The 14,385-nt window shown below is 40.2% G+C and overlaps 1 protein-coding gene across 7 annotated transcripts in view; it reads left to right on the top strand.

Annotated features, from left to right (window-relative positions):
* LOC308094553 (sodium bicarbonate cotransporter 3-like) overlaps positions 1-13,347 on the top strand; it is a 75,594-nt gene extending 62,247 nt beyond the window's left edge. For 4 of the 7 annotated variants that reach the window (XM_080441284.1, XM_080441280.1, XM_080441278.1 and 1 more), the window contains 8 exons: positions 1,202-1,315; positions 2,613-2,774; positions 3,051-3,302; positions 3,763-3,831; positions 5,291-5,464; positions 5,567-5,710; positions 5,915-6,015; positions 9,285-13,347. In XM_080441284.1, coding sequence (XP_080297410.1) covers positions 1,202-1,315; positions 2,613-2,774; positions 3,051-3,302; positions 3,763-3,831; positions 5,291-5,464; positions 5,567-5,710; positions 5,915-6,015; positions 9,285-9,366 — 1,098 coding nt within the window. In that variant the 3' untranslated portion in view covers positions 9,367-13,347. Of the gene's footprint in view, positions 1-1,201; positions 1,316-2,612; positions 2,775-3,050; positions 3,303-3,762; positions 3,832-5,290; positions 5,465-5,566; positions 5,711-5,914; positions 6,016-7,666; positions 7,725-9,284 lie in introns of all 7 variants that reach the window. The other 3 variants (XM_080441282.1, XM_080441279.1, XM_080441281.1) reach the window with 3 other exon arrangements.
* The last annotated feature ends 1,038 nt before the right edge of the window (positions 13,348-14,385 follow it).

Here is a 14,385-nt window from a genome sequence, read left to right as displayed (position 1 = left end):
ATAGCTAAAATAGCCTAAGCTCGCAACATGTCGCATCACGCTGTGTGATATTCACTAAATGTCACACTGTTTGGGAACCACTGCTCCAGATGGTCTGTAATTCCACCCAGCAAACATAGAAGAGCAAGATTTCATCTTTCGGTGGAAGATGACTGCTTTCTTGTAATTTGCAAAGTTCAGAAAGAGTTTTCTCAAGCTGGCTTGGTTTCGACTAACTAATTTTCCAGTTATTGTGACTGAACAGACAAAATAAAAGTTGGGAAATGACTGGATGACTGGGTTATTACTCATTTTCAGAACATCCGAATTACAGGAAGCATTGTGGAAGCCAACATCCACCCTGTCGTCCCTATTCTGGCCATGTCATAATAGGGGAACATTTGTTGAAAATAGGCGAGAATTTGTCAAAACTAGTAGATCCACAAGCTAACGTGTCGCAATCTGATGCGTTGTGAGCTTGTAGAATGGCTATTCTCAGTGAAGAGATTTGGTGTAGAGGGAAAAAGGAGAGGGCCAAGTACGGATCCCTGGGGCACACCGGTCAACAAGTATATTGTGTTTTTGAGGTTAGGAGACTAGGGATTGAATGTCGAAATACGTAGAAGGTCCTCACATTGTATGGTCGTACAGACCTGTCCTGTATTGTGCCTTTTTTTTTTGTATATGAAAATGTGCCCCATGGAATCCACTTTTTCAGAAGCATACCTGAACTTCTTTCTCTGATCCTAAAGAAATCACCAAGAATCAAAGCTTTAAAATATAATTTCAAAATATAATATTGTCTCTCACTCTCCTCCTCGTCATATAAATGCATCCATCATTAGCATGCATGAGCAATCAGCTGTAAATAAATGTTCTTCACACTTAATTCCACACAATTTCAGCCTTCCTGAGTCATCAAGGCCTGCTGCGTGCAGGTGTTGTTCTCATATAATGTGAGCACTGTTGGAACATTGCACTGCAATTACTGTCTGAATCTGCTGAGAGGCCAACACCAGCGGCCTCATTTATAAAACTGTGTTTGGAGTCCATTTTAAAGTTTTATGTGTGCACAAAGAATCAGAATCAACTTCAAGACCCATTTTGTGCTTGCACAACGATTATGAGGTCCCTGGTCTACGTTGTACTTGACAGCTCCCGCTGTGTGTAACTGCAAAACATTTTTAAATTATGTGCTGCTTTTTTTTACTGTGTTGTGCAGGTGCGATCTTACATCAGTGACTTTGCTGTGTTCATCACAATAATGATCATGGTGCTGATCGACTACCTGATGGGAATACCAAGTCCAAAACTCAATGTCCCAGACCGTTTTGAGGTAAGAGGACCGTTTTGCTGTATTAGAAATGAACAGCCCAATGCTATGTCATTTTAGCCCCTACTAGTGAGATGCGATAAAAGGTGAAGGTAAGAAGGTTGTAATAATGATTTTTGTTGTCAATAGTATGAATATATAATATTATATCTTATGGAATTAGATATTTTTTTTAATCTGATAAGCTTTATGCCAGATACATGAACCCTAGCATCCCTACTCTGGGCATGTCATAATAGGCTAAATAGCTTGTAGCAGATCTACAAGCTCACAATGGGTCACAATGCGACACATTGTGACCTTATACGTAGATCGCCTATTTTCAGCAAAGATGTTTGGTGTAGAGGGAAAAAAGGACGAGCCCAAGTAGGCCTACAGACCCCTGGGGGACCCTTGTTAGAGACGTTTATAAAGGGTTGAAGTGGTTAAAACACATTCATTCATTTACTTACGATGGTAGAATGATAGATTTGGAATGAGCTGCTTTCTGTGTGTGATATATGGGATGCATTTCATGGTCTACTGAACGTTCCATCGCTCAGTCTAATATGCTGTCACAGAGCTTGTTTATTATGTTGCAGCTGTGTGTGAGAGATAGCTGGGTTATTATAGTGTACAGGTTATGACAAAGAGCATTGATAAATCACAATAGAAAGGTGGTTTAGTTCTTTAGTTTTCAGTCTTTCATGGTCGTCTTTTGTAAGCTTAATATTTTTGCATCATGGCTACGATGTAAACATTTCTATGTGTAAAAAGTTGAACACATTTCAGCAGGCGTATGAGAGAGATGAGCACAAATACAACAGTTTCACGGGGGTGCAATATCACAAATATATATATATATAACATAGATTGGTGAAGCAATAGGAAGCCCCGCACGAATCCGGGCGGCTGGGTTTGGATCCGCCCTTCAAGACCATCGATTGGGCTCGTTCTCTCAGTCTAATCAGCACAAGCCTATCACCCTCTCAGTCCTTTTAAACCCGCCCCTCCCCCCACCCCCCCATCAGGCAGTGAAAGCATCATCCATAGGATAGGTAACAGCGCCATCTAGTGGAAAATCACTGAAAACAAAAACGCATCCAAACTTGTTGTTGGCAAGGAAAGCCTTGGCAGAATTTGACGCATTAACGCGTCCATGGCAGTCAAAGAATTCATTTTGCCATATATATATATATATATAGCGACAACTACAATTACTCTGAGGCGTTACCGGCTTGAAAGGTATAACAACATATACTGTATTGTAGGTTTAACAGGTCAAAATGGGATAATATGTATTGTATATCTTTCCTTCCAGCCTACTTCTAAGAACCGTGGTTGGTTGATGGACCCACTAGGAGGAAACCCCTGGTGGACTCTGCTGGTGGCAGTACTTCCTGCTCTGCTCTGCACTATCCTCATCTTCATGGACCAACAGATCACTGCTGTCATCATCAACCGAAAGGAGCACAAACTCAAGGTCAGGACACACTCTGGCTGGAGATGCACTCTGGGTGCTTTCAATAGAGCAGACCATAAAGCAAATGCCAAAAATTATACTAATAAGATAAACAAGCTGAGAAAGATTATAAGGATGAAATTCAAGTTTAGATGGTAGGGAGACAGAGAGAGAAAAGAAAGGGAACAGTCCCCAGCCAGAATCAAACTGGGGACATCAATTATCTGGTCAGCTACCAGCGTACCACACTTGAATTCACCGCCTTCCACTGTGTCCGTGTCTCTTCATGTCTTACAGAAAGGCTGTGGTTACCACCTGGACCTGCTGATAGTGGCCATCATGTTGGGCGTGTGCTCCATCATGGGCCTACCCTGGTTTGTGGCCGCCACCGTCCTCTCCATCTCCCACGTCAACAGCCTGAAAGTGGAGTCGGGCTGCTCGGCCCCGGGGGAGCAGCCCAAGTTCCTGGGAATCCGAGAGCAGAGGGTCACCGGGTTCATGATCTTTGTCCTCATGGGCTGCTCTGTTTTCATGACCTCAGCGCTCAAGGTGAGATGTGGGAAAAGAATGAGATGAGATTACATATGTTTATTCTGCTGTTGTAGTGCAGTACGTACCTCAGGGTAAAAGTGTTACCAACGTAAATGCCTAACTGCAACGACCATGGGTTGTACAGTATAGTTACGTGGTAGAACGTTGGGTCGTATAGTTACCTAGTACTCAACCTTGTGTTGTATAGTTTACCTGGTCATAAGAGAAGGCCACATATTTGAAATCATCTTTATCTGTTGCTTCTTTGCTCTTGAGAGACCTGTTTTGTCATATGATGAGAGTTCCTCGGTCATAGAGCATATAAGCAACAGATAAAAAATTATGCATACAATTTGAACAAGTTGTACTAGATTTTAGTAAAACCTTGGCTTGTACAGCTACCTTGTGAACCCCACTCCACCCCTTCCTGGTTAAGTACATTATGTGGTCATTGGTTCTTTCCTTTTTTTCTCCCCAGTTCATTCCTATGCCAGTTTTGTATGGAGTGTTTCTCTACATGGGCGTCTCGTCACTCAAAGGCATTCAAGTAAGATTGTGTTCTGTGGACCTTTTTGAAGCTAACATCATGGACTCAGTAAGAGATAAGAGCCTGTGATTGAAAGGAAAGCTGTGTGTATTGGTAGTAACGATAAGCTTTCCCCTCGTAATTCAAAATCTTTGAGGGTTTCCAACCAAGAGCTATTCAGACCGTTTGATACATGTGTTTCCTGACTTGAATGTGTCATTAAAGTCTCTCTTCCTCTCATTCTTTAACCCTTTCCTTTCACTTCTTTTCAATATTGATTCTCTTGACTGAGCGGCGGCTTTATCCAGCGGTCACACAATGCACCTGTTCTATGCCTTACAGCGTTTTGACGTACGGTCCCTTTGACCGCCAACCACAAATTACACTCAGTAACTCGTTCAGTTTTAAAGAACCAGCTTTAATTTTTTTTGCATAATGCACTTTTACAGTTTGTTTGATCTTTCTGATATTCCTTTTTAGCTGAAACTGAAGCTGAATATAGAACAAAGTGGAATGTTCAACGCCAAAGTCATGTAGTCTAATCTGATTTGTGCAGACTTGAAAACATAAAGACATAAAGAATAGTCCGAACTCACAAATGTAGCTTCTTTAATGATTATTATAAGTGCCCAGCAGTAGTCAAGGACAAACACATTTCAGCCTAAAGCCATCGTTGCTGATGAAGGCTATAACGTGTTCTAGAAAGGTGATTTTAACACGGATCTCCGCTGTTAACATCAACCTCAGACATGCTTTGATGTAATTCATGTCAGAGATTTAGCCATTTCTGGCAACACACGCAGTGCACAAAATGTGTGCCATCTCTCTCCGTTAATGAACTGCCGTCAGGTTGTGTAACACCTCAGACAACCTTTCCTCAAAACTGTCCATGGTATGTTGCTGGCAGAGCACTGAAATTAGATTATGTAAATCAAAAGCACATTGAGTGTCTGACAAATCACACACAATGTTCTCTGCGGTGATGTTCAAGTAGTTAGAAGATTTTGGAGGTGCAAGAACTGCCAAAATGAACTTCGGCAAGGCAATGCTTTAGTTTGTTTGCACCGTAATTGGCGTTGATTTTTTTCTTCTTGACATGCCAAAGCCGAAACAAAATTCAACTTCACTTGGAGTATACTGCAGGCTAAATACTGAGTTTACACCCAAGTCAAATTTTTGGCCTATCCAGATTGGAATCAGATTTTTTTTAATCAGCAAGAAAACACATTTAAAATGATTTTTGCAAGTTAGATTTGAACCACATTCCTAGTTGGCTTGAAATGTGTGAAATGATTTCTAAAGATGTGTCAGTCTGGGCACTGACACTAAAGCCTGATTTATACTTGTCTGAATACACTAATCCAATCTGATCACTTGCAAATAACATTGTGAACAGTCAGTCCTAAAGATAATATTTGAGAAACAAATTAGATTCACCTGCAGTCTGAACAAAGCCTAAATCCACCTCTGTTTTTGACAGTTCTTTGACCGTATCAAGCTGTTTGGAATGCCTGCCAAGCACCAGTCTGATCTGATCTACCTGCGCTACGTTCCTCTGTGGAAGGTCCATGTCTTCACTTTGGTCCAGCTGACCTGTCTGATTCTGCTGTGGGTCATCAAGGCCTCTGCCGCAGCCGTGGTGTTCCCTATGATGGTAAGCAAACAGAACAGAATAAAGGTTTCAAAGCATACAAATAATATCAACAGTTTGAAAAGATCATTTGGAATCTTGTTACAGCTCTCTCGTGTTCTGTAGGTTCTAGCGTTGGTGTTCATTCGGAAACTTCTCGACCTCTTCTTCACCAAAAGAGAGCTGAGCTGGCTGGACGACGTGATGCCTGAAAGCAAGAAGAAGAAAGAGGACGACAAGAAGAAGAAAGAGCGAGAGAAGCTGGTAGCGGTGAAAGACAAACAGCAACCTCCTTCATGTTTTCAACTTCTGTCTCTGAGACTAAATTGAATGCATGGGTTTTCATGTGACAATCTCATCCCGTGTCATGATGTTTACTTCATTGTTTATTGTTCATTGTAAATAGGCTGATTTTAGTTACCATCTGAGCTCATTGTGTTGTACTAAATCCCTCCTGTTGTGTCGCTGCCCCAGGAGGAAGACTGCAGACTGCACGAGGACCATGCTACTGCGGTGAACGTTTGCTACGCTGACCCAAACAAACTTAGCATCCCAGTTAAATCACTGTCAGGAAGGTAAGCGCTTGTCCTCACTGGTGTACACACAAACTCACATGGTAACACTTCACTTGAAGTGCATTGACAATTACCAGTGATTTATTACACATTATTATTGAATACTGTATTCTGGTTTGGTCAATCACAGCATTCTGTTTCTGGATAACAGTAACCTTGTGTCACCAGGCTAGGAGAACATGCAACTGCTCTGTTTACGTTGTCGGAAGCATAAACTACTATTGTTTAATCGATATTTAGTGTAAAATTGATTTAGCTTCTAAGAAGCTGTGTAATAAGTGGGATAATATACAGTAAGGTGGTTATTATTGGAAAATAAACCCTTACAGTGAGACAGAACTGCCTTACTGTATATATCCCTTACAGATATGTAGCCTAATGTACTGTTTGCGTAATTTTTCTTATCTTACAATATAATACACATCTGAATCTTATATGATTAGCTCTGCAATTGCCACAGAACGTTTTGGTGTTTTACTCTACAACAGTGGTTCTCAACCTGTGGGTCGGGACTCCCAGGGGGGTCCCTACGTGATTTTGGGGGGTCCCCAGATGACAGTGAAGTGACAATTTGAGGACTTTTAAGACCTTTTTAATACCAAAAAAAAAAAGAAAGAAAGAAAAGAAAAATACCATTACTGCATCAAAAGTAATCAGCAAACTATACAAGAACATTGGCCAAATTGTGAAATAATATAAGAAAGAGGCAAACATTTTGAAAATAGCCGATCTACAAGCTCACAACGCATCGCAAAGCGAGGCATTGTGAGCTTGTAGATCTGCTATTTTCAGACTATTGATCTGTGGAACCGAGTCAAACTAAATGTATAATTCGTTTAGTCAGGGACAGGGTGGGGGGGGGGGATCCCCAGTACAAATATGATTATTTTGTGGGGTCCCAAGTTCAAATATGTTTATTTTGGGGGGTCACGGCCTGAAAAGTGAAAAGGTTGAGAACCACTGCTCTACAACAGTCAATCATCATTGTAATGTATTTTTCTAGGTAGTCACTTGAGATCAAAATGCATGGGTTCCCGAGGCTACTTGAGATCAGACCCCTTTTTCAAGCAAGACATGGCTAAAATGGCAGAATAAGAAGAAAAAGACAAATATACAAGAAACAGAAAGACAAGAACATTAATGGCAAATAATTGGGATGGGAGCAGTTACTGGGTAGAGAAGGCCACGTTAATGAAGTAAATAATTTGTAATAATGTAGTAATACTTGTTACTACAGTGAAACATTGAATTCTCCCATCGCATGTCTATAACTTGAGCTTTAAAATCAGATGAAGTAATAAAAATCTGATTAAAAGTTCATTCTACGCAGAGGGAGCAGAGTACGTATTATTATTAGTATGCTAGCTGTTCAATAATTGTAGCACACTTTATCAAGTCATCTAAAATGTTATAATTTCGTAGGTGCAACAATGTTTCCTTGTTAAGAAACAAATAAATATTTACAATTTTGTTGTTGAAGAACTGGCTGATGAGTTTACTGTTGACGTACTGTACATCAAGTAGAAGTTAGAATTTAAAACATAACATGCTAATGTACACATTATACTTTAGTAGCTTTAATAACAGTTGTTTAATCTGTTAGCATTACATCAGTGGTCAGCTGTGTGTGTTATTATGTTTATCCTAACAGATCGTACAGAATAGGAATAGTGACTCACATCGGGCCCATGGAAGCGGAGGCGGTAGGGGTGGGTGTGTCCCACGCGTTTGAACTTTAACCCCCAATTAGTGACTTTTACTGAGGTAACGGTGAGCGCATGGCCCAAACCGTCACCTCTCGCCTTATTAAGAACGGACCGGTTGGCTCAAAGAACCACAAGCGCGCTGTGTGTTGTGTTTGGTGCTAATTAACGTGGTATAATGGTGGTAACGCTCATTATAATGTCTGAGCCTGTTTATTGACGTGTGGTGTTTAACTACAGTGTGTGTACACAGTAATGCTGTGGAAGCAGTAATCTATTGCATAGTTGAAATACACTTCTATGCAGTGGGTTAACACAGAGAATGATACACTGGAAATAAGTCCATTGTAAAGTATTTCCATAATGGTCAGCGACAAAGCGTGAAAGCAATTTTACTTTTGTTTTTCCTACAGCCCTCGTTAAAATTAAAAACTACAGTAATCGTACAGTAACTAACTGAGGAACAAATATACTTACTGCAGACAGAAATGGCCAATGTGAAACCAAACTTACACTAGCAGAGTTAACTACAGTATGTGCTTGGTTGAGAATTAAATGATGAAAATCAGTGCCTCATCAATGATGAAAATCGGTTGTATTATATATTTTTTATACTGTGAGTGTGTGTAATAATATATATATATAATATTTTTCTTTAACTGTAAGCATTTCTGTGCATGCCAGGGTCCTGCCCTGATCCTCACTGAGTGATCTGCTGCCTGTCCTCTGTGTGGGGTTCTGTGTTGTGTGTGATCTGTTGCCTGCCTGTCTTCTTTGTGTGTGTGTGTGTGTGTGTCTGCTGAAATTGCCAGCATGAAGAGCATGGAAAGCTGTGAACTCCGGTACTTGGCTCAGTGTGCTCATGCTAGCTAGTCTTCACAGTGAATACAGTCACTGTTTGCATTGTGACTATATGCATGATACAGTGGACTATATGCAACATACATCAGACTGTGCATCGTACAATATACTGCATCGTACAGTGGACTCTCTGTGTCGTACAGTGGATTGTATGCATTTTACAGTGGACTGTGTGTGTCATACAGGAGACTGTGTGTGTTGACAGTGGACTGTGTGTGTCATACAGTGGACTGTGTGTATCATACAGGAGACTGTGTGTGTTGACAGTGGACTGTGTGTGTCATACAGTGGACTGTGTGTATTGTACAGTAGACTGTGAATTGTACAGTGTTCTGTTTGTATCATACAGTAGACTGTGTGCATCATACAGTGGACTGTGCATTGTAGTCTAGTCATGTGCAGAAGACTGTGCATTGTACAGTAGACTGTGCATTGTACTCTAGTCATGTGCATTGTACAGTGGACTGTATGCATCACACTGTATGCAAAGTGCAACTGCAGGGAAAATACTTAATTGTGTATAGACAAATTGAAAATCCTAATAACATACTTAATTGTACTTAATATGTTGAGTAAAGATGCACAACTAACAGAATTTCACATCTGTAAGTGCCATTCAGTAATCCAAACACCATCTTAAATGTTTTTTCTTCTCTGTTCCTCTCTCTCTCTCTCTCTCTCTCTGCCCTCTCTCGTCTGCAACAGCCAGGAGAAGGTGGCCTGTGTTAGAGTCAACGTCAACCCAGAGTCCACCGGGGAGAGCTCTACTGCCGAGACATTCTTGTGATGAGGAAGAGGAGGTGGCCTTCGTTTCTGAAACAATGTTCCACCATACACTGCTAGACCCCCCCACCCCCCCTCCCCAATGAGAGGGGCTGTCCTGGCAGTGGGAATGGAGGGGCATGTTGTTGAGGCAGCGCAGCCTGCCTGGACTAGTTCTTTCCAGAGGCCAACGGGTGGGTCTTTTTTTCTCTCCCCCTGGAACTCAAGCCGTTTGTCTCCAGTACACTCCGGTATGACTGCACGCCACGCAGGAGAGGAGGGGAAATGGGTGAATGGATACACTGCCCTCTGGTGCAGAAAGAAAACCTTATGTAGTGAGTTCTCACAATCTCAACACATCCACAGATGCCAAAGGAAGAGGGGCCTCACAGGCACAGAGCTCTGATCTCTGCCATGCTGTTGCTTGTATGCTTGAGTTGAGTTTTAATTTCCAAACATGGGTACTGTATGTTTTCACTTCTGTTTTCCGGCATGTTGTATTTATGTTATGGTTTTAGCTGATTCCTAGTACTGTACATCTTTGGTTTTAGCTTGTTGTTTTTATGTTAAGCTCAGATTGTGTGAGCTTTCTTGCACTGTCTGTTAATACTAGTGTGCAGTGCTTCTCAAAGTGGGGCCAGGGGTCCTTGATGGGGGGTTCCAGGGGGTCCCCAGCGAAATTGGTTAATATACCATCAAAATCAGTTTAACTACTTTAACTCTATTTTATAATCCAGCTATTCAAGAATAGCTGCTCTACAAGCTCACAACGGGTCACATCGTGATGTGTTGTGAGCTTGTAGATTAGATATTTTTGATCACCTTGAAAAATTGTGAAAGATTTTGAATAATCTTGAACATTTTTATTTTTTGACATAATCTTTTCTCCCGGCACAAAACCCTTTCAGATGGTGGATCCACGGCCAAATACAGAACCACTGTACTAGTGGCCCTGTGGTTCAGACTACACAATATACAATCAACTAACTACACCAGCTTCACACACTTAAGACATAAGCCATTCAGGTTGTTTTGTAATCTTTTGAGTGCCAACTGATTTACTTCATTAGTAATGTACAACAACTCACACAAACTTTAAAAACAACAAAGAAGAATGTAAAGTAGCACTTTGTTGTTCTTTTTTCTACTTTTTTCTTCTTCTTTTTTGTTACAGTGGCCTTATTCAGTGTATTAACCTTTCTATTAACCAGTGGAGGGCAGGTTTACTGTATTACAGTACATGGTAACACTATGTACATAGTTTATTAAATGTGAAGTAATTACATTATAGAATTCTGGTAAATGTTTGATTAATGAGTATTGGTGACTACTGTAATAGTACTAATACAGTATTACAGCGTACTTTGTATTTTCCATAGATTAATAAAGAGAATAATTCACTGCAATAATTCCAATGTAAGTGTTAATGCAGTTAGCACTACTCGACTATTACTGCATAGTATTACTAGCACTATTACGCCATAGAACTAGTACTACACTCCATGTTAATCAGTCCATCTGTTCTTCAGCTGGGGGGTAATGTCGGCGCTCACAAGGTGGTCAGGTAATTTCTAGGTTAAAGGCCCAATCCATGACAGAAACATAACTACATCAGTAGCCACAAAAATGAACATAAAACAGGATTAGAAACAGATTTTAGGATTTTGGATTGGGCCTTTACGAGGCTGTTCAAATGTGCTGTTATATGGAAGAAATAGTTAGTCTTTAAATTTGTAGCAGGAAACCCCTTTCAGAGGCCATATGACGTTGTTGTACTGTACAGTAAGCACTTTAGATTAATTTGCCAGTAGAGGGTAATTTCAGAGCCTACAGCTGCCTGTAGTGTACTGTGTTTAAAAGAAAACAATTCTCCTGTGAAGTCCATAGAGCTGGTGTTCAACTAGGAAGGCAACTCGGGAATCGGATGACTTTCTGACTGTGGTTGTCTTTGTCACAAGTTGGCAGTATTAAACTGTTACGTGTTATTTCAGTCATTGCCGGCATCACAACTCTTTTGATAGAAAATACATTATGATAAACTAAATGATAGGGTGCAACAAAAAAAAAGTTCCTACACTCGATCAGCTGCACCTGTTTTTATACAGTCTGTATCTTTGTCTGTAATACTGTATATGGTGTAAAGATTAAAGTGGTAAGTTTCAGTATTACAGATGTCATTTTATGCAAAATATTTCTACTGTTCTCGTAAAATGTGTAGATGTATTCTATTGGGTTGGCTCTCGTAAGTGCAGTCCTGTTTTAGCAATAACAAATATGAAGTACCAGGCAATGTATGGATTGGCAAATGTAGGTAACGATCATCCGAGGGAGACCTGTCTGTCTCTGTCTGTCTGTCTGTGTGTGTGTCTGCTTCAATGGGTGTATTGGTGTGTACAGTAGCTAACTATACAGACAATAGCTTATGTGCCTTGTGAAAGCTCCTTGTGTGTGAGTCTTGTATTGTTAACGTATTCATACGTATTGTATCTACAGATGTACAGATCCACGTGTGGCACACTGAAAGGCCAAAGACTGCCACCTTATGAGAGTTCATTTGTTGAGTTTTAAATATGGAGCCCCATTTCCACCACTGATTGCAATCCCAAATTAAGAGAGACATACACGCGCGCACACACACACACACACACACACACACACACACACACACACACACACACACACACACACACAATTCAACACAAATCTCAAAATTTGACTTCATACTGTATGTTGAGTACAGTGATTCTTTTTATTTTTCAGTACGAAATACTAGGCAATTGTGAGGAAAACAAAACTTAGCTTTGTGGGATTTAAGTAACACTTGCCAGACAAAACACAATTCTTCTTTTTTATTTTATTGAGTGGCAGATGGGCTTCCATACTTAAATCATACAGTACGTTGCTCTAGCGTGACAGTTGTACAGTATGGGGAAGTCTTCATTTCAGCCCCACTGATAAATGAAATGATGCATCTCAAGTTTGTTTTTTTCCTGTTTATAGATCATATAATGTTTTTGTGTATTTTTGCTGTAGCATTCGTACACTATTGGAAAACTCTGTAATCCATATCGAGGTCCTCGTTTTTTAACTGTTTAATGTGAATGTTTATCAAATGATCTTGTACCACCAATATCAATATCAAATTCTGTTCTGGAACAATCATATATTACGAAAGCGTTTTATTGTTTTGTGACTCAGTCTTCATTTGGCATAATAGCCGACAATATGTGTTATTTCAGTGGTCATTTTCACCTGCATTGTGTATTTCCATTTGTGTATAATGTAATCTGTATTTATCATCTGCACACAGATCAATGACGTAGTGCTAGATTAAAGAGACTGAGTGATGTATATATCTATTGGGTGATCCTCAGAAAAAAATCCGACACTATCAACAACAAAAGAAAAGCAATTCTATTTTTCAGAATAGTATTAATTTATGTTTTTATTTTCTTGAAAAGACTATTTTCGTGTATCTCCTGTCAGTCTGATGCTATTGACTGTAATGTTTACTATGAATTTATAGATGTGTATCAGTTTAGAAACGGTGGGTGAATTCTGTTTCACTGATGATGTGTTTACAAATACATCCCTATATGACATTGTTGTGACGTTGCTTACATCACTGGTTCTGAATGTGGGGTCCAGGGACCTCCAGGAGGTCCCCAGCTAAATGATTGACAGTTAGGAACCAAATGGACCCATGTGTGCATCTGTAACACCGAGTGTACAAATGGAACCAAGTGGACCCGTAAGGCGTTCCACTGTTACACACTCTTGAGTAAATTAAGAGCATTATACAGTGCAGAGTCGAGTCTCAGAGATAAATATTGTATCAAATGGGGGTCCGTAGCCTAATGCATATCAAACTGGGGGTCCTTAAAATTAAAAAGGTTACATTGTGATGTTTCACAGACCTGACATGAGTAATGCACAGAACATCCTCCTGCTGTTGAACTCCTGAGAAAGGATGAAAGCTATTTTTTGTAACGGATGACAGAAAGCAATAAAAACATAGAATTACATTACAAGTTTGTCATTCCTTTATTCATTCAAGTCACTCGGCATCGTTTTCCGCTGTCAAACAGCATGCCAAAACAAGATGAACAGCAAGAATGTTGTAACGCTTGCACCATAAACGAGCAGGTTTGAAAGTGTGGTAATGGCTACATGTAATCATGTATTTGGGATCGTGCATCCATTGATCTCAGGCAATTTCCTGAAATATATTGACAATGTATTGACAAATACCAGCTATGGAAAAAGATTAAGAGGCCACCGCTAAATTATGAGTTTCTCTGGTTTACTATATGTGTTGAGTCAAATTAAAAGTTTTATTACATAAACTATTGACATACCTTACAAATACTAGAGAATGTATTTGCTGAAAATGAGAAAGGTTCCATTATTCATTTTTAAACCCAATACTGTTTTAACTTTGGAAGAGTCCAGAGTCCAGACATTTTGTGGAACAAACCTTAATTATTTAAGATTTGGTTTAGGGGATCAACTAAACCAAATCAAATGATCAACTAATCAGTCAGCAAGACTCTTAACCCCTAATTGCTCACAGGCCCTCATTGGAAACAAGGCCGTAAGGACTTACATGAACGGACCTGTTAAAGGAATTATCCTTATCCTTAGTACCGCTTTAAGTAGAATAGAATGACGTGTGCCTGTGTTGGAATTCAACAGGAATGACAATGGCTAGACCCCCCCCCCCTACTGTATATCCAATGCTGAATTCAGATTTGTTTTACACCCAGTGGTCCAGCTCTGCTCTTCTTGCATATGTCTAAACAAGGAAGAATCTCATTCTTGTTTGATCGGTTTTGCTTTTAGATGGGGTAGTACGGAACACGCCCATGGCAGATAAATTCAAGCCTTCTGTCCTGCCATGTGAGGGTGGGAGCAGAGAGCCACTCTGAGGGACTCCCATCACGGTCAACAAGTGTATACTTACTGCTCTAAACCAGGGGTCTTCAATGTTTTTCAGCCCAAGGACCCCTTAGCTGAGAGATGAAGCAGGGACTACATATTGTGC

The sequence above is a fragment of the Gymnoscopelus braueri genome (assembly GCF_963280865.1).
Source record: "Gymnoscopelus braueri genome assembly, chromosome: 11".
NCBI lineage: Eukaryota > Metazoa > Chordata > Actinopteri > Myctophiformes > Myctophidae > Gymnoscopelus > Gymnoscopelus braueri.
Note: the sequence above shows the minus strand (reverse complement) of the source record. Positions and strands in the feature narration are given on the sequence as shown.